At 43.2% G+C, this 20,843-nt stretch overlaps 1 protein-coding gene across 1 annotated transcript in view; it reads left to right on the forward strand.

Annotated features, from left to right (window-relative positions):
• Positions 1 to 20,843, forward strand: part of LOC138981250 (cilia- and flagella-associated protein 58-like) — a 54,032-nt gene that overhangs the window by 14,019 nt on the left and 19,170 nt on the right. The window contains exons 8-11 of the mRNA XM_070354089.1: positions 3,038 to 3,175; positions 4,689 to 4,848; positions 13,268 to 13,350; positions 13,936 to 14,127. Of these exons, the coding sequence (XP_070210190.1) occupies positions 3,038 to 3,175; positions 4,689 to 4,848; positions 13,268 to 13,350; positions 13,936 to 14,127 (573 nt within the window). The remainder of the gene's footprint in view (positions 1 to 3,037; positions 3,176 to 4,688; positions 4,849 to 13,267; positions 13,351 to 13,935; positions 14,128 to 20,843) is intronic.

Below are 20,843 nucleotides of genomic sequence, written 5' to 3' on the forward strand. Positions count from 1 at the left end.
TAACCAAAGGGAAGTAATCGCTTTTTATGCATACGACATGTGTAATAGAGTAACACATACAACAAGTCAGTAGCGTGGCTGCATGCTGAATGTGTTGATGTGTTACTTACAAGATTAATTCAACCTAGAATTTCTACTCGCATGGAAGCCGCCAGGCTGTCGATATTTGATTTCCGTTTAAAGGCCCACTCCGCCTCACAGGAGGTTTACAGCACACCTTTTTCTTCCAATCTAACATGATGAAACACACAGAGAAAGCATTTATGACTCATACGATCGATTGCGTCGCTATGTAGCATACGCTAAACCATAAACGCGTTTCAATAGGTTTTTTTTCTTCTTTTTTTTCTAAGCATCCGCCGTCCGGTTTGTGTATCGTGTACACCTACCGCCTATCGCGTCTACTCTAGTTATATTATTAATATATTTTTTCTTCGACGAAACTATGAAATTCCACAATTTCAGAAGAAATCTTGCTTTATTTCGAAGATTTTTCAATATGTCCAAGACGCGGGGCAGAGACGTCGGGGTGAGTCACGCGTACGCTTCCAATATTTTGTTTTCTGTTTGCTGAAAACATGGCCTTTGCCTAAAAATACTGACCAATCAAATTCATGTCGCTATGCTTATAGCCACGCCTAAACAAGTGCAGCAACAGTTTGACACTGGAGCGCTGTCCACGCTTTTTTTTAAACGCACGAAATGCACGGGATTTGAGAGGAGTTTTGCGCTTGGCATTTTCCAAATAAGGATATCCTACTATGAGTACTACGCTGGAATACTACAATGAATTTTCAAACGGCTACACTGGCTTCGTCTTTCCTGATCGAAAGGGGGGTGTATTGTTGATATTTGTAGATAATAGACTCTGCATTTTTATGGTCAAATGGCGATTTCGGTATAAAAATGTAGACAAGGACCTTTAAGACATCGGCCCCGATATTTTAAGGTCTTGAGTTCTCTCTTCCCAGGCGTTTATTTTTTCTGCTCGATCCCTCTTGACAAGTATGCTCAGCTCTGAGAGAGCAAACCGGATGTTATAATGGCAAAATTCAAGCGTTGACTGAAGCTCTCAAGGTCATACACGCAGTATAGGTGGGGTTTCGGGCCGCGTTCGCTGTACAGAATTCTGTACATGATTCTCAGCCCTATCTTTTCAAACTCGTAGCGCTGCCCCGGATAGTCATGAATAGACCAAAGCTTTACTAAGGTCCCAGTATGGTACGGGAAGCCAGGACTTCCCCTAACAGTAAGCGTTCAAATGAAAGTATGGTTGCTATGTATGTAAACGCTTAGGGGACTCTGTGATCAGAAACTGATGGTTTGCGTGAAGTGCAGTGGGCTTTTAAGTTGAAAGATGCCTTTGTAAAAGTGTGACCAGGTCTGTGGTAATGAACACCACTGCTCAAAGGCGGGGGGGGGGGGGGGGGGATGAACATCCAGCTGCTCTCTATTTTTACTATGTTGCCAGTGTCATTAAGGTACCCTGAATAAAGCACAATTCCACAATGATACACTGAGTAAGTCATAATTTCCTGCGTTTCTCAGATATACTAAATTATGATGTTGCCAAAAGCTAGAACAATATCTCTATTTTCATGTGCAGTTTACATTTTGTCTCTAGCATACATAGTTTTCTTGCAATAAGTGCTCAAAGTAGGTTGGTGGGAATTAAAAATCCCTTTAATCAAGGGTCTGTTGAATGAAATTATCGGTTCTGATGATAAATTTGATTCCAAAAACTGCTCAGAACAGTCTGACACAGATGATGAATCAGACAGTAGCTCAAGTGAAGATAGTTTTAGATTCTAATCTCTTGATGACCCCCCTAAAGGACATAGACTGATATATGTTGAACTGTTTGCTGTTTTATGTGGTGAAAGTTCGCGCGAAATCACAGAGCAGCTACACTGTCTGCATGATCAACTTTTTAAAATATTCACCTATTCCATTGAAACTTTGCACATCAAATGTTCACTTGACTGGCTATATTTTGTTCTAAAATAAATCTGATAATCAAAAAAATATAATTTGTTTGATTGTGTGATATATCATAATAATATATTATAGTATTCTTTTCTAATGCTACTAAAAGCACAATTTCCAACAAAACAGAAAGCTTTTAGAACATAATGTAGGTAATGATGCTTTGAATATGAGTACCAATTTATTTTTCAATTGGACACATACTTTTTTCCCAAGAGTGCATTGAAAAATGCTAAAATTAGCATTTTTGCAGGGTTTTTTGCCCATTTTGTTACGAACTAAATAATTCTTTCAGTTGTTCTACTTATATTAGACATTCAAACTTGATGTTTTCTGAAAATATAATGATTTTTGAAGAAAACTACCAAACATCAAGCCAATTCATTGATTGCAAGTGACTGAATAAAATAATAACAGTTTTGGTCCGACACTCTGGACCCTTACGCCTTAAAGGCACAGTGCAGCTCACAGCCTTCGTTTTGCGTTTTTGTTGCAGCTGAGTGCATTTACAGTTCAAAAATCCTCCTATGGTAGTAAAACAAACCCAAAACTACCCAACGACCACATCTGTGAAGCTCGACAGTTTCTTGTTCACGCGAGTGCATAAATTAACCTAGTTATTACGTTGGTGTTTGGTCGGAGTTCGATTCAACTGAGTGATTCCGGCCTCCATTTTGTTTTACACAAACTCATGATGACGTCTGACATAGTTTGCTAGTGACGTGTCTTTTCAGTTGTGCATGATGTGCATGTGGTGATCTACCTGATCTAAATTTAGATCCAAAAATAGGCCAAGACCAGCCGAGTCCGAGTACGAAATTAATTCGTAAAAAAATCGCAGTTCTTGACTCTTTGTGTGCAAGTCAATGAAACTTGGTAGTTCTTCTAACGGATAGCTGCCTGAGGTATGACTAAAAGCCCCAGGGGCTCCGTGCACCTGGATTTGACAAGTTCAGTACCTTTAAGAATTGACATCTTCGGACTGCACGGCCGTTTGTTAAATTGAGTGAGTATTCTTAGAAATAAAAATTAAAAAAACAACATTTTTCAGATCAGCGCAGAGAAAATCAATATGGATATGAAATCACTGAGCAGCAAGCTGCGGACGAAAAATTTCGTTTATGGAGCGCAGATGGACTGCGTCCAAAAACTACAATCTGAAGTGGATTACCTGACGCCAGAATATAAGGTAATTTATGTATATGTTTATTTATGTTTATATTTTATTTATCCACGTGGTAGCAATAGTAGTAGTTGCCACTGTTGTGGATGTAATTGCTGGTGCAGGGAAATGAACATGAAATAGACAGGCTGAAGAGGGGGGGGGGGGGGGGGGGGGAAGTGAGATAATCATCTGTACGACGTGCGTCCTACTGTTATCATTTGTGGTGCAGATGAAGGTACACGGAATAGACGGACTGAAGAGGGAAGGGGGGGGGGGATAGGGGTCCTGAATGGGACAGTTTTTGACTCACATGCGAAGCAAAAGTGAGTCTATGTACTCACCCGAGTCGTCCGTCCGTCCGTCCGTCCGGACGTCCGTCCGGACGTCCGTCCGTCCGTCCGGAAAACTTTAACGTTGGATATTTCTTGGACACTATTCAGTCTATCAGTACCAAATTTGGCAAGATGGTGTATGATGACAAGGCCCCAAAAAACATACATAGCATCTTGACCTTGCTTCAAGGTCAAGGTCGCGGGGGCCATAAATGTTGCCTAAAAAACAGCTATTTTTCACATTTTTCACATTTTCTCTGAAGTTTTTGAGATTCAATACCTCACCTATATATGATATATAGGGCAAAGTAAGCCCCATCTTTTGATACCAGTTTGGTTTACCTTGCTTCAAGGTCAAGGTCACAGGAGCTCTTCAAAGTTGGATTGTATACATATTTTGAAGTGACCTTGACCCTGAACTATGGAAGATAACTGTTTCAAACTTAAAAATTATGTGGGGCACATGTTATGCTTTCATCATGAGACAATTTGGTCACATATGATCAAGGTCAAGGTCACTTTGACCCTTATGAAATGTGACCAAAATAAGGTAGTGAACCACTAAAAGTGACCATATCTCATGGTAGAAAGAGCCAATAAGCACCATTGTACTTCCTATGTCTTGAATTAACAGCTTTGTGTTGCATGACCTTTGATGACCTTGACCTTGGGTCAAGGTCACATGTATTTTGGTAGGAAAAATGTGTAAAGCATGTGAGTCGTATGGGCTTTGCCCTTCTTGTTTTTTGTTTTTTTGGTGCCGACAAAGAAACACGAAATTGAAGGGAAAAGGGTAGGGGGGGGGGGGGGGTGGGGAAGGAGGGAAGGGGCCTAAATGGGACAATGGTGCAGAGGAAAAAACACGGAATAGACGGACCGAAGGGGAGAGGGTGGGCGGGGGGAGGGAAGGGGCCTAAATGGGACAATGGTGCAGAGGAAGAAACACGGAATAGACGGACTGAAGGGGAGAGGGTGGGCGGGGGGAGGGAAGGGGCCTAAATGGGACAATGGTGCAGAGGAAGAAACACGGAATAGACGGACTGAAGGAAGAAGGGTGGGGTGGGGGAGGAGGGCAGGGAAGTGTCCAAAATGTTTAGTCGTGCATGGGGACAATGTAATGGCACAGAAAGAACCACAAGACAGACGGGCTGTCCGGGGAAACAGGGGACAGGGTCCTAAATGGGACAGTGTAATTTGTGGTGCAGAGGAGGAAACACGAGACAGACGCGCTGAAGGACCAGAATGCCCACTTGGACAAGGTGAAAAGGGTGATCCGTCAGAAAACCAACGACTTTGACTCCAGGAAGAGTAAGATTATGACGAAAAAGGAGAAGGAGAAAAAAATCAATACTGCTCTCATCGAAGGTATGTAAAAGATACCGTCCACCATCCTGTGTAAACAATCGTGGGAATAGGCAATTCATTTCATTTTTTTTTTTAAGATACCGTCCTTCCTGTGTAAATCATCGTGGGAATAAACATTGATTTAATTTATTCCCTTCTTCCTGTGTAAATCATCGTGGGAATAAACATTGATTTAATTTCATATGAAAAAAGATACCGTCGTGGAAATAGACATTCATTTTATTTTTATTGAGTCACTTGAGAAAAAGTGACTCTATGTAATCGGTCAGTGTTAGTCTGTCCGGCCGGCCGTCCGGCCGGCCGGCCGTCCGGCCGTCCGGCCGGCCGTCCGTAGACACCACCTTAACGTTGGACTTTTCTCGGAAACTATCAAAGCGATCGGGCTCATATTTTGTTTAGTCGTGACCTCCAATGACCTCTACACTTTAACGATGGTTTCGTTGACCTTTGACCTTTTTCAAGGTCACAGGTCAGCGTCAAAGGAAAAATTAGACATTTTATATCTTTGACAAAGTTCATCGGATGTGATTGAAACTTTGTAGGATTATTCTTTACATCAAAGTATTTACATCTGTAGCCTTTTACGAACGTTATCAGAAAAACAAGGGAGATAACTAGCCTTTTCTGTTCGGCAACACACAACTTAACGTTGGGCTTTTCTCGGAAACTATAAAAGTGACCGGGCTCAAATTTTATGTGAACGTGACTCATTGTGTTGTGAATAGCAATTTCTTCCTGTCCATCTGATGCCTCATATAATATTCAGAACTGCGAAAGTGACTCGATCGAGCGTTTGCTCTTCTTGTTGAGTCACTTGAGAAAAAGTGACTCTATGTAATCGGTCAGTGTTAGTCTGTCCGGCCGGCCGTCCGGCCGTCCGTAGACACCACCTTAACGTTGGACTTTTCTCGGAAACTATCAAAGCGATCGGGCTCATATTTTGTTTAGTCGTGACCTCCAATGACCTCTACACTTTAACGATGGTTTCGTTGACCTTTGACCTTTTTCAAGGTCACAGGTCAGCGTCAAAGGAAAAATTAGACATTTTATATCTTTGACAAAGTTCATCGGATGTGATTGAAACTTTGTAGGATTATTCTTTACATCAAAGTATTTACATCTGTAGCCTTTTACGAACGTTATCAGAAAAACAAGGGAGATAACTAGCCTTTTCTGTTCGGCAACACACAACTTAACGTTGGGCTTTTCTCGGAAACTATAAAAGTGACCGGGCTCAAATTTTATGTGAACGTGACTCATTGTGTTGTGAATAGCAATTTCTTCCTGTCCATCTGATGCCTCATATAATATTCAGAACTGCGAAAGTGACTCGATCGAGCGTTTGCTCTTCTTGTTTTAAAAAGATACTGTCCTTCCTGTGTTAATCATTGTAGGAATAGACATTCATGTTTTCGTTTTATTTTTAAACGATACCATCGTGGGAATAAACATTCATTTCATGTTATATGTAAAATGATACCGTACTTTCCCGTATAAACCATCGTGGGAATAGGCTTTCAGTTCATTTAATTTTTGACTCACCTGAGTAATCGGTAAGTATTTATTTATTTATTTATTTTTTTTTTAATTTGCCAAGCACATCATTGTGGGGCTTTTAATCCAAAAAAATTCAAGCATCCGTCTACAACGTATCATCATTCATCCTTCAACATTTACACAATACTGAAATATCTCAACGCTAATTCATATCCTAACATCACATTTAAATCAATAGGCCTACCATATCTATACTTACTGATACACATTTTTGAAATGAGCAAAATATGATTAATAATTTTATTTATGGGGGTAATCGGTAAGTATTAGTATTCATCAGTGTCCGTCCGTATGGCCGGCCGGCCTGCCGGTGTAACTCGAAATTAATTTTTTACTCGACAAAAAATTTACTCCGGAGTAAATATTTCGTACAAAATTCTTACTCCGAGGACACTTTTCGTACGAGAAAAGAACTCCCCAAGGCACGAAAAAAATACTCCCTCCACCAAATTTTTACTCCCCATTTTTTTCACTTCCAGTAAAAATCTCGTACGCAAAAATGGGATGCGGGCGAAGGGATAATATGCCAATAAGTGATCTCGCGCACACGAATGTTGCGCTACCCTCCTTCCACCCCTTCCACCACCAAGACTAAAAGGGGACAAGGGAGTACAAATTTCGTACACCTGGCATGGGAAGTTAAATTGCTTGTGTTTGGGTGAAGTAATTTATTCGTTATTTATTCGTCAGGGGAGTAAAATTTTTTGTACTAAATGTTTACTCGGAACTCACCTGTCTTGGGGAGTAATTTTCTCGTGTAATGGGGGAGTGCTAATTTCGTAAAGGGAGTAACTTTTTCGTACGAAATGTTTACTCCGGAGTAAAAATCTCGTGGGAGTAATTTTCTCGTGTTACACCGGCCGTCCGTGGACAAAAACCTGAACGTTGAGTTTATCTCAGATGTTTAAGGCCAAACAAAAATATAGTCTGTTTACGGTAACATAGGCAAAATAAAAATAGGGTCGGTAGGTCGGGATTTTTATTTTTTTTAATATTTATTTTTAGTTTTTTAAACCATATTTTTAAGTTATTTTGCCAAAAAACAAAGACTTTTTTTTCTTCTTTTTTTTCCCCCAAATGCCAAAAAAAAGCCTAGGGTCGCGCGAAAAAGTAGGGTCGGTCGGGATACCGTAAACAGACTTTTTTGTGTGTGTGCCTAATATAGAGCTTTGAAACTTTGCATACTTCAGGGTTTGATGATCTCCCGACACGATCCCAATTTGGTTGACCCTCGGGAAATGTTGAGGTCACAGCGGAGTCATGTTCGATTCATATAAACTTAATGTTAAAGTTATCTTGGGTGTTTTTGAAGGTAGACCGTTAAAACCTTGCACACTGCTAGGGTTTGATAATCTCCCGACTTGACCTCAGTTTGGTTGACCTTTTGCATATTTTGGGGTCACAGCAATGTCGTATTCGATTCATACAAACCTAACGTTGACATTATCTCAGGTGTTTTTGAAGCTATGCAACTTTGCACATTTCAAGCGTTTTATTATCTGCCGACTTGACCCCAGTTTCGTTGACCAGCCAAAACTCAATTTGGTCAAGAAAACTAGTAATTATTATGGTTCTTGTAAAAAAAAAACAAATGGTACAACTGTTTTCAAAATTTGGTGGATGTTAAATATATCAGGCTAGCGATGTGTGGTAGAGAGGAGGTTGGGGGTGGTGCAAGTTTGTATATGTGAAATATTCTTAGGGTTTAATTACTAAATGAATTGATTCACATTAGAATCAAGTTTGTGTTAATCAGTGCGACGTGAACATTCTCTTGAACATTATTTTGTGAAGCTGGAACAGCGTTTTTTTAATTTATTTAGATTGTGTTTTTTTTGGGTGTGTGTGGGGGATATGGAGTGGAATCCTCTTTTAAGACCTAAAAACAAATCAGAAAATCATGTCAGGGTGAGGGGTGTTAAAAGGGGGGACATCTATAAGCGGTGCGAGCGGAGCGTGGAGGAACAGCTTGGTGGCAGCGATCACCTACCCATCCTGCTACAACTCGCCTCAACAGGACCCCCGCCCACAGCAAGAAAAGACCCTAGCTGGATCTACAAGAAGGCCGACTGGCAGAAGTTTAGGGAACTGACAGACAATTTCTGTGAGAATGCAGACATCAGCGACAATCAGAACCTCAACTCCAAGGTATCTACCCTAACCAGCGCCATCCTAAAAGCTGCTACCAAAAGTATACCTCGGGGAAGAAGAACAGACTACAAACCCTACTGGAACAGCAGCCTGCAGATACTCTATGATTAGCTGACCAAAGCCCGTGACCAATTGGACAGCAAACCGAGCCTTCAGAACAGCGCTGCCTACTCAAGAGCCGGAAGCGTTTTTGACGAGGAAAAGGTGAGACAAGTACAACATTTATGGAGGAAAAAGACAACAGACTTAAACATGGAAAAAGATACTAACAAACTTTGGAGGCTGCTGAAAACCACCACTGAGGACCACCAAGCTGCCAGAACCCCAACGGTTCTCGCTGAAAACAACAAACACCTCAATGAAAAGCTTGCAGCCAATCTACTGGCAGAACGTTTCCATGAAAACGGCTCCCTCAACATCCCCAGAGAGAGAGAGAAGAATAGGTCCGAAAGGAAATCAGACCAGCACAACGAAAAACGGCTCCCAACTACCTGATGACGAATGACTTTGCCAAGCAGAAATTCAACAGAGCGATTAGGAGACTGAAAAACAGGAAGTTTCCTAGAAAGGATGGAGTCACCAACGAAATTATCAACAACCTGGGAAGCTGTGCAAAGCAGAAGCTTCTCGATATTTTCAACCATTCGTGGAGAGCAGGAGAATTTCCATTTGCCTGGAAAGAAGCTATCATCATCCCAGTCCCAAAGAAAGGAAAAGACCGCTACTCCAAAAACAGCTACAGGCCCATCAGCCTCCTCAGCTGCTTGGGAAAGACCGTGGAACGCACGGTAAACAGAAGACTCTAATGCCACCTAAAGACTAACAACCTGATCTCACCTACACAGTCGGGATTCCAGAACAATCGCAGTACAGAAGACCAGATTGCATACCTGACACATGAGATTGAGAACGCATTCCAGCAAAAAATGAAGACCCTCGCAGTCTTTGTTGACCTGAAAAAGGCCTTCGACAAGGTATGGAAAGAGGGCTTGTTTCTGAAGCTCCTGAAAAAGAACGTCTGTAGCAGGATGCACCCCAGGATTCAGAGCTACCTGTTCCGGCGCGTTGCCAGGGTCAAGCTGGATGGACAGCACAGCAAACTTGTTAAGATCCGAGAGGGAGTCCCCCAAGGCGAGTCATCTCACCCACTCTTTTCACTGTCTTCATAGACGACATAGCAGATAACTTAAAAGACACATCTCCAGGGCCCTCCATGCTGATGATCTCGCAGTCTGGACAGCAGCAGAATATACCACCACTGCAACACACAGAATGCAGGAGTCCATGAACTGCGTCTCAAAATGGGAAAACAATTGGTTAGTCACCATCAACAGGCTCAAGACGGTGGCCACCTGCTTCTCCCTCTCACCCAACCGAGAGAAGTTCAGCCTCCAGACAGACGGAGAGGAAGTCCCACAGCAAGACACGCCAACCTACGGCCAGAGTGACACTGGATAGAAAGCTGACATGGACTCCACACATCAACGCCATGGAAAACAAGTCCGTGAGGAAAATTGCCATCATGAAGAAGCTTGCCGGTATTCGATGGGGAGCCAACAGCAAAATCCTCAAGCAAGTCTACACAGGATCTGTGCGACCCCACCTGGAGTACGCTTCCACCCCATGGTCTACCGCAGCCAGAACCAACACTGCCAAACTGAACAAGGCATAAAACGCTGGCCTCCGTCTAATCACAGGCGGCATAAAAACCACACCAATCTTCTCCCTGGAGAGGAAGGCAAGACTCTATTCTCTGGAGGAAAGGAGGGAAGAAAAGATCCTTATGCAGGCTGAAAAGATCAAGAGGATCCCCCTGCACAACAGACCACAGGAGCTAACAAAGAACAGACTGAAAAGACAGAGACTCAACCATCTCTCGAAGGCCCTACAGCGACAGCATGCTGACACCCTGCCTCAGGGTCGACACAACATCAAACTCCTCCAGGACTATGAAGAGTCTGACGGTGATGACCTGAACATTGCCCTAGACCTACCCGGGATATGCACCAAGGAAGATCACCCAACAACAGAACTGATGACTGACACTTGAGACACTGGACAGAGCCTTCCCCGCTGACACCTGGACCCACGTCTTCACAGATGGTTCTGCTGAGAGTGCAGTGAAGAATGCGGGAGGAGGCGTATTCATTCGTTTCCCTGACAGAAGCTGCCTCACCAAATCCATCCCAACTGGGCAGCTTTCTACCAACTTCAGGGCCGAAGCCTAGCTGTGCTCTCCTCGAAGCAGCCAGCACCCTCAACAAACCCGAGAGGTCACTCCAGCCAACCGTCTTCCTGACGGACTACAGATCTCTGCTCCAGAACCTGCAAGAAAACAACAACAGAAGTCAACTGCTGCAAGACATCAGAAGAGAGCTCCAACAACTCAGCGCCAGAACAACCACAGAGTGTATGGCAATGAAGAGGCAGACAGACTCTCCAAAGCAGGCAGCAGCTTAAATCAGACAGACCACCCCAGTCTCCTACCATAAAGCAAAGACCATCCTCATGGACAGCTGTCTCCACACCCAGTGGAGGAACCGTCTGAGCATCAACACAGAAGATGATGACATCGAACGCCTCACAAGAGCACAACAGGTTACCATCTTCAGGCTCCGGACTGGTCACTGCCGGCTTCTAGCGCACATGTTCAGAATTAAAATATCCCACATGGATGAATGCCCATGTGGAATAGGCACGCAGACCCCAGAGCATGTTCTTCAGACTTGCCCAATCTTTGCGGGCCTGAGAAGTAAATTCTGGCCAGAGACGGTCGACCTAAAAGAGAAACTGTGGGGCACTGCGGCGAACTGCAAACGTCGTCCAAAAATGACCAAGGAGAGTTGTGTAAGCATTTGCTTTTCTTGTTTTTAAAGGATACCTTGATTCCTGTGGAAATCATCGTGGAAATAGGCATTTATTTCTTTTTCTTTTTAAACGATCCTGTTCTTCCCGTGTAAACCAACTTGGGGATAGGCACGAATTCTTAACTGCTTAAAGTGACATTGCAACAATGGTATACGTTGGAATAAAGTGTCTTCGTACATGCAGCGACACTATGACCCCATGACTCAACAGTTTGAAGTAAATGATCATGTAGATCACTATTTCATTTCATTTTCATTTTCATTTTTCATTTTCATTTTTCATTTTCATTTCATTTTCATTACTTTATTGTCCCATCGCTGGGAAATTCGGGTCGCTTCCTCCCAGTGGAAAGCTAGCAGCAACGGAGTCGCGCTACCCAGGTGTCTGCGTGTTTAGGTGTATTCAGCCACCTGCACTTATGGCAGAATGACCAAGGTCTTTTACGTGCCATTGTGATGACACGGGGGTGGGACATGGCTTCCGTCTCTGGGTCTGCACTATGAATTTGTCGTCATGAGATTCTCCCGTATCCAGTATCCATGACGATCACCCTGCCACTGCATTATCCGTACTGTCGGCATTAGCACGTGTCGGTGAGAATGTTACTGACGATCTGTGCAGGGTGTGTGGAGTCATTTTGGATACCCCGCCTGTCATGTGTGATTCTTGTCGTTGTTTAGTTCATAGTTCGTGTACAGGAGCAGGATCGAGCGAAGAGACAAATCAGTGTTTACTGTGCCGGCGGACATCGCAACATCAGACTGTTCGTACCCAAGTTAGAAGAAATCAAAAACGGGCAGCAGAACACATGCTTGAATCGGCAAGGAAAAAGTTAAAAGTTGCAGATGTGAATGATTGCGTGCGCGTACCTATACCGATGTATGACAGAGCCAAAGGTGATCAAAGAAACCTACTCGGAGCCATCACTGAAGTGGACCGCAACAGAGGAATGTACACCATTGCGACAAGACACGGACGACTCGCCTCGAAATTCAGTCGAAACCAGTTCGAAATCAACGAGAGCAGGTTATTTACCCAAGATGACATTCCAGAAGAAAACCGGAACAAGACGAAATCAGTCAGAGAGACCGCCATCGCAACCAGCCGTGGACACGGCCAAGGCTACGCTAAATGTAACTGCCTCGGAGTATGCACAACAAACAAATGCAAATGCTTCAAAGCTCGGCTTCAATGTACTTCTCATTGCCACCCCCGATCTGCTAAATGCAAGAACCATCATGCTTAAAAAAGAAGCAGGTGACCTCTGTGGTACGTTGTTGTCGTTGTTTCCATGTTTTAGCGTGACATGAAAACATGAGCGTTATTAGCAAAAGCGTGAAAGGCGGTGAAAACGACGCTCTCATTAGCAATGACATGACAATGTGAGCGTTATTATGAACGAATGTTATGTGTGTGTGCGTGTGTTGAAACAACATTATTTGTTGTATTTGTTTTTATTGTTTAATTAATTCACAATAATTAAATTCCAAATGCACTGTATAGTTTTAGCGAAATGAGAATTAAAACAATGCTTAAACATAACAAACATCGTTATTTGAACACTTTACTCACATATTCCATTCAACCATTCACTATGATTCTTATATCAGTGTAGCTTGAACGCCATTCAACAATCTTGCTCACTCGGTGCACATTGTATACAATGTGCAACTTTATGGTCTTGCTCATTGTGTACAATGGGCAACAGTTTTGCTCATTGTATACAATGTGCAAGATATTCTGCTCATTGTACATAATGCGCAAATTGTACAGAATGGATACGACATATACATTGATCATGACGCAGTTTCAGAACACGGTCTGGCAATTTTTCTGTCATCAGAACTTTCTGAAACGAAGCGAAAATTTGAGAGGAATATAAAGCTGCAAACCGGTTATCTCAGGGAACGGGATTTCTTGCGCAAGGTAGGTATACAGTAAATGCGTACAGCTTTTTATATCTTATGTAACCTGATTCATGTTTGTAATGTTAGCTTACATTTTGGCGTTGGTTAGTTCGGGCCATATCTTGCATAAAGTGTGTTGAATGTGTGTGCTAAATTGTGAGGACACCTTTTTAAAGAACAAATGAAAGCTGTTTGACACAGTCAATCTATTTTCTTTCTGTAGCGTTCGAAGCTGTCCTCCCTTTTGTACAATGAGGCTCAATAGGGTTGTTTTGTTACGTTACACAGCTCTTGCTAATCCAAAGTAAACATTGTCCTGTACCTCCAGTCGTATATGATACACCTTCATGTTTTCCATTTCCCAGAGATGAGATTATTCCTCCTTACTAACTCCGCCTTGTTTAAAAAATGTGAACAAGTTTGATTTATAATGAAGCGACACACAGCACCATGGTCATTAGCAAAGCATTGCTTCTCGTCTTTTCATTCAGGTATTAGACAATCTATACAAGTCTTGATTTTGTTAAAAGTGTGACACTTGTAACCGCTGATAGTTCCTCCTCCCTGTTGGCCATTTTCCATTCCCATGCCTGTGTATTTGCAGCACCTGATGAGGCAGAGGGCGACGATGTCCAAGAATAAGATGCTGTACAACTTGCACCAACTGGCCAGCAAACGTCTGACGCAGGACAACACTCTGCTAGTGGGGCAGGGGGAGGATCAGAAAAGAGTCATGCAGAAGCTAGAAGCAGAGCGGGACAACTACGTTAAACAGGCCGTCACCACCATACACAAGGTAAAATGATCCAAGGATATATATTCACGTATTCATGTTTTGTGTTAGCTGTTGCCTTTTGGGTTAGCGGACCATTTAGGCCAAATCAGGACTCCCATGTGTTCATAGCTATACATCTGTAAATACATCACACAGAAACCGGAAGCAAAGAGAGACAACTGCATCATCCAGGTCATCACACCACGATCAAAAAAATATCATGCGTGTCAGGTAAAATGATTCATGACTATCCACTAGCGGAAGCACGTCAGCAGTAAGCTAGAAGCGGAGAGGGACAACTACGTCAACCAGGCATGCAGTCACCGCCATCAAAAAGGTATAATGTGTTGCAGCTATGCCTAAGCATAAGTACGCGATGAAGAAACCAGAAGCATGGAATCAGGCCATCCCCACCATCAAAAAGATAACATGCACTATTAAAAACACGTCATGAAGAAGCTAGAAGCGGAGAGGGACAACTACGTCAACCAGGCATGCAGTCACCGCCATCAAAAAAGGTATAATGTGTTGTAGCTATGCACAAGCATAAGTACGCGATGAAGAAACCAGAAGCATGGAATCAGGCCATCCCCACCATCAAAAAGATAACATGCACTATAAGAAACACGTCATGAAGAAGCTAGAATCAGAGCGGGACAACTACATCAATCAGGCAATCCCCACCATCAAAAAGATAACATGCACTATAAGAAACACGTCATGAAGAAGCTAGAATCAGAGCGGGACAACTACATCAATCAGGCAATCCCCACCATCAAAAAGATAGCATGCACTACTAAAAACACGTCATGAAGAAGCTAGAATCAGAGCGGGACAACAACATCAATCAGGCAATCCCCACCATCAAAAAGATAGCATGCACAATAAGAAACACGTCATGAAGAAGCTAGAATCAGAGCGGGACAACTACATCAATCAGGCAATCCCCACCATCAAAACGATAGCATGCACTACTAAAAACGGTAACACGTCACTTTAGCGCCAGCACTACAGCGCCATACCTTTCAGCGCCACCATTTCAGCGCGGCGTCTTTTCAGCACCGTATTTTTTAGCGCCGTACATTTCAGCACGGGGGGATGTCAGCGCCGTACATTTTAGCGCCGGGAGACTTCAGCGCCGTACATTTCAGCGCCGTGAGTTACAGATCAAGTCTGAATGGTATGATGCACGTGGGCAACCAATCTTCGACTATTTTGAGGACACGTATATTGGCAGACCTCGCCGTCGTGGTCCTCGTCATCCGCCGACGTTCTCCATTGACATGTGGAACGTGCACGACCGCGTTCTCACTGATGCTGCCAAGTTCAACAACAGCTGTGAAGGGTGGCATCACGCCTTTCAGAATGTGGTCGGGGCGTGCTACCCCAATCTTTGGAGGCTGATAGAGGCCCTCAATAAAGAACAGGCACTAGTCCAGGCGGACGTCACACGTCTACTGGGAGGCCAGGCTCCAGCGCCCAAAAGGCGCAAGTACAAAGACTTACAGAAACGGATAAAGACGATCGTTAGACAATACAATGACGGAGGTCGGGGGCTGCTTGAAACAATGGAAGGACTCGCCTTTGCTTTCATGTTCTAGTGTTGACGTCTTCAGAGACAAGCTATTCAGTACGTCAGGAGACGCGGTGTGATCTTGAACTGGCGCCTCCAGCTATTCATTATGGGCACATTGCAATCTAATTCATTTAATGACATTTTACTGATTATAGTGATTTGAATGGACATTTTAATTCATACGCTTTATTGAGAAATAAAGGTAAAGAATAGATTTTTGTGGGATAAACTCAATCAAGCCTATTAGTCACTCAGTTTTGCAGTTTCGCAGACACTTTTACACACACACACACAAACACACACACACACACACACACACACACACACACACCCACACACACACACACACACACTCTCTCTCTCTCTCTCTCTCTCTGAGTCTCTCTCTCTCTCTCTCTCTCTCTCTCTCTCTCTCTCTCTCTCTCTCTCTGTGTCTTCCTCTAGCGCTATAATGTACAGCGCTACAATGTACGGCGCTAAAATTTCGCCACGCTGAAAGGTACGGTGCTGAAAAGTCCCAACGCTGAAGTGTACGGCGCTGAAGTATCCTCGCGCTGAAGTGTATGGCGCTGAATTTCTGGTGCTGAAGTGCTGGCGCTGAAGTGACATGGAACCACTAAAAACACGTCATGAAGAAGCTAGAATCAGAGCGGGACAACTACATCAATCAGGCAATCCCCACCATCAAAACGATAGCATGCACTACTAAAAACACGTCATGAAGAAGCTAGAATCAGAGCGGGACAACTACATCAATCAGGCAATCCCCACCATCAAAAAGATAGCATGCACTACTAAAAACACGTCATGAAGAAGCTAGAATCAGAGCAGGACAACTACATCAATCAGGCAATCCCCACCATCAAAAAGATAGCATGCACTACTAAAAACACGTCACGAAGAAGCTAGAATCAGAGCGGGACAACTACATCAATCAGGCAATCCCCACCATCAACAAGATAGCATGCACTACTAAAAACACGTCACGAAGAAGCTAGAATCGGAGCGGGACAACTACATCAATCAGGCCATCCCCACCATCAAAAAGATAACATGCACTATAAGAAACACGTCATGAAGAAGCTAGAAGCAGAGCGGGACAACTACATCAATCAGGCAATCCCCACAATCAAAAAGATATCATGCACTATAAGAAACACGTCATGAAGAAGCTAGAATCAGAACGGGACAACTACATCAATCAGGCAATCCCCACCATCAAAAAGATATCATGCACTATAAGAAACACGTCATGAAGAAGCTAGAATCAGAACGGGACAACTACATCAATCAGGCCATCCCCACCATCAAAAAGATAGCATGCACTATAAGAAACACGTCATGAAGAAGCTAGAATCAGAGCGGGACAACTACATCAATCAGGCCATCCCCACCATCAAAAAGATATCATGCACTATAAGAAACACGTCATGAAGTAGCTAGAATCAGAGCGGGACAACTACATCAATCAGGCCATCCCCACCATCAAAAAGATATCATGCACTATAAGAAACACGTCATGAAGAAGCTAGAATCAGAGCGGGACAACTACATCAATCAGGCAATCCCCACCATCAAAAAGATAGCATGCACTATAAGAAACACGTCATGAAGAAGCTAGAATCAGAGCGGGACAACTACATCAATCGGGCCATCCCCACCATCAAAAAGATATCATGCACTATAAGAAACACGTCATGAAGAAGCTAGAATCAGAGCGGGACAACTACATCAATCAGGCAATCCCCACCATCAAAAAGATAGCATGCACTACTAAAAACACGTCATGAAGAAGCTAGAATCAGAGCGGGACAACTACATCAATCAGGCAATCCCCACCATCAAAAAGATAGCATGCACTACTAAAAACACGTCACGAAGAAGCTAGAATCGGAGCGGGACAACTACATCAATCAGGCCATCCCCACCATCAAAAAGATAACATACACTATAAGAAACACGTCATGAAGAAGCTAGAAGCAGAGCGGGACAACTACATCAATCAGGCAATCCCCACCATCAAAAAGATATCATGCACTATAAGAAACACGTCATGAAGAAGCTAGAATCAGAGCGGGAACTACATCAATCAGGCAATCCCCACCATCAAAAAGATAGCATGCACTATAAGAAACACGTCATGAAGAAGCTAGAATCAGAGCGGGACAACTACATCAATCAGGCAATCCCCACCATCAAAAAGATAGCATGCACTATAAGAAACACGTCATGAAGAAGCTAGAATCAGAGCGGGACAACTACATCAATCAGGCAATCCCCACCATCAAAAAGATAGCATGCACTATAAGAAACACGTCATGAAGAAGCTAGAATCAGAGCGGGACAACTACATCAATCAGGCAATCCCCACCATCAAAAAGATAGCATGCACTATAAGAAACACGTCATGAAGAAGCTAGAATCAGAGCGGGACAACTACATCAATCAGGCAATCCCCACCATCAAAAAGATAGCATGCACTACTAAAAACACGTCACGAAGAAGCTAGAATCGGAGCGGGACAACTACATCAATCAGGCCATCCCCACCATCAAAAAGATAACATGCACTATACGAAACACGTCATGAAGAAGCTAGAAGCAGAGCGGGACAACTACATCAATCAGGCAATCCCCACCATCAAAAAGATAGCATGCACTATAAGAAACACGTCATGAAGAAGCTAGAATCAGAGCGGGACAACTACATCAATCAGGCAATCCCCACCATCAAAAAGATATCATGCACTATAAGAAACACGTCATGAAGAAGCTAGAATCAGAGCGGGACAACTACATCAATCAGGCAATCCCCACCATCAAAAAGATAGCATGCACTATAAGAAACACGTCATGAAGAAGCTAGAATCAGAGCGGGACAGCTACATCAATCAGGCCATCCCCACCATCAAAAAGATAGCATGCACTATAAGAAACACGTCATGAAGAAGCTAGAATCAGAGCGGGACAACTACATCAATCAGGCAATCCCCACCATCAAAAAGATAGCATGCACTATAAGAAACACGTCATGAAGAAGCTAGAATCAGAGCGGGACAACAGTCAACTACATCAATCAGGCCATCCCCACCATGATGTGCACCAGCAGAAGTACGCCATGAAGAAACTAGAATCATGGAATCAGGCCTTTACCACCATCACAAAGGTTACATGTGTTAAAGATATACACCAGCAGAAGTACGCAGTACGCAGGCCATCCCCACCATCAAAAAGATAACATGCACTATAAGAAACACGTCATGAAGAAGCTAGAATCAGAGCGGGACAACTACATCAATCAGGCAATCCCCACCATCAAAAAGATAGCATGCACTACTAAAAACACGTCATGAAGAAGCTAGAATCAGAGCGGGACAACTACATCAATCAGGCAATCCCCACCATCAAAAAGATAGCATGCACTATTAAAACAAGTCACGAAGAAGCTAGAATCGGAGCGGGACAACTACATAATCCGTGTTGGGTCCAGTTCTTTTTGTTTTGTACATGAACCCCCTCTTTAACCTCGTCAAACAGTATCCTATCGATCACCACGCCTTTGCAGACGACAACCAGTTGTACAAAGACAGTGAGATTGATCAAATTGATACCACTGTGAGTGAAATGGAAGACTGTGTTGTTGCTGTAAAGGCGTGGATGACGGCTAACAAACTACAGCTAAACGACTCGAAAACTGAATCCATGCTTGTCAGGTCCCAGTACAGATCTTTCCCTGAAAATTCTTTGCCTTCTAGCATTCATGTCGGTGATAGCGACGTCAACTTTGTCTCTTCTGTGACTAATCTTGGCGTTACCTTCGACCACTTCCTCAACCTTTCCCAGCACGTCCAAAACATCCGCACAATTGCGTACAGTAACGTAAGGAAAATCAGTTCTATTCGCCACTATCTTACCCCCCAAGCCGCTCAAACTCTAGCCTGTTCTCTAGTTCTATCCAGAATAGACTATTGCAACAGCCTGTTCTATGGCTGTGATCAAAAACTTGTCGAGTCACTCCAAAAGGTACAAAACTCTGCCGCCAAATTGATATATCGTTCTAAGAAGTTTGATCATGTCACACCACTTCTTCGTTCCCTTCATTGGCTTCCCGTGTCCGCTCGTATCAGATACAAGCTTGCTTGTATCTGTTTCTCTGCCAAATTTGAAGATGGCCCTAAATACCTCAAGGAACTGCTCGTCACATATGACAATCCCTCTGACTACAACCTCCGCTCACGCGCTGACAGTCGCAAACTGGAAACTCTCGAGCGAAGCTTGCCTTCTTTTGGAAATCGCTCGTTTGCTTCTGCGGCTGCCATTGTCTGGAATTCTCTCCCTTCCTCCGTTCGCCATTCTGCTTCTAAGGACTCTTTCCGCAGTTCCCTTAAAACGCACCTTTTTCGCGAATCCTTGTAAATTGTCCTTGCCATCTTTATAGACTGTTAGAGGTGAAGTTAGATTTGTTGTTTGAATGTGTCTTTTTTTTTTGTGTATAGTTGCTTCAGCTTTGATTGAGCTATAGGGTTCTGTATGAAATTTGCATTTAGTCTTTCTTTTTCTTGCTGAGTGTATGTACAGTCCAGAGAGGAGACGGACATGGTGTGAGCTTGTCCAGGGGGGTATATGAACATCTCAGTGGCAGGGGGATGGAAGCACTTGTTAATGAGTGGGAGTGTGTATGCGCGTGGTGTGCACGAGGATGTATGCACGTGAGTGATATTTGTAAATGTGTATTATTATAATATCATCTTTGTATTTATATTATTGAAATTGTTATATCTCGATGTACAGCGCTAAGAGCATAGTTAAATTTGTGAAGCGGCGCTATATAAGCTATCTTTATTATTTATTATTACATCAATCAGGCCATCCCCACCATCAACAAGAAGGGCAAAGCCCATACGACTCACATGCTTGACCTCGACCTTTACATGACCTTGACCTTCAGGGTCAAGGTCAAATAACTAAACCTAGCAATGACATCATACACTAAGAACTGCTTTACACATTTTTCCTACCAAAATACATGTGACCTTGACCCAAGGTCAAGGTCATCCAAGGTCATGCAACACAAAGCTGTTAATTCAAGATATAGGAAGTACAATGGTGCTTATTGGCTCTTTTTACCATGAGATATGGTCACTTTTAGTGGTTCACTACCT

Source organism: Littorina saxatilis, linkage group LG12 (assembly GCF_037325665.1).
Source record: "Littorina saxatilis isolate snail1 linkage group LG12, US_GU_Lsax_2.0, whole genome shotgun sequence".
Taxonomy (NCBI): Eukaryota; Metazoa; Mollusca; class Gastropoda; order Littorinimorpha; family Littorinidae; genus Littorina; species Littorina saxatilis.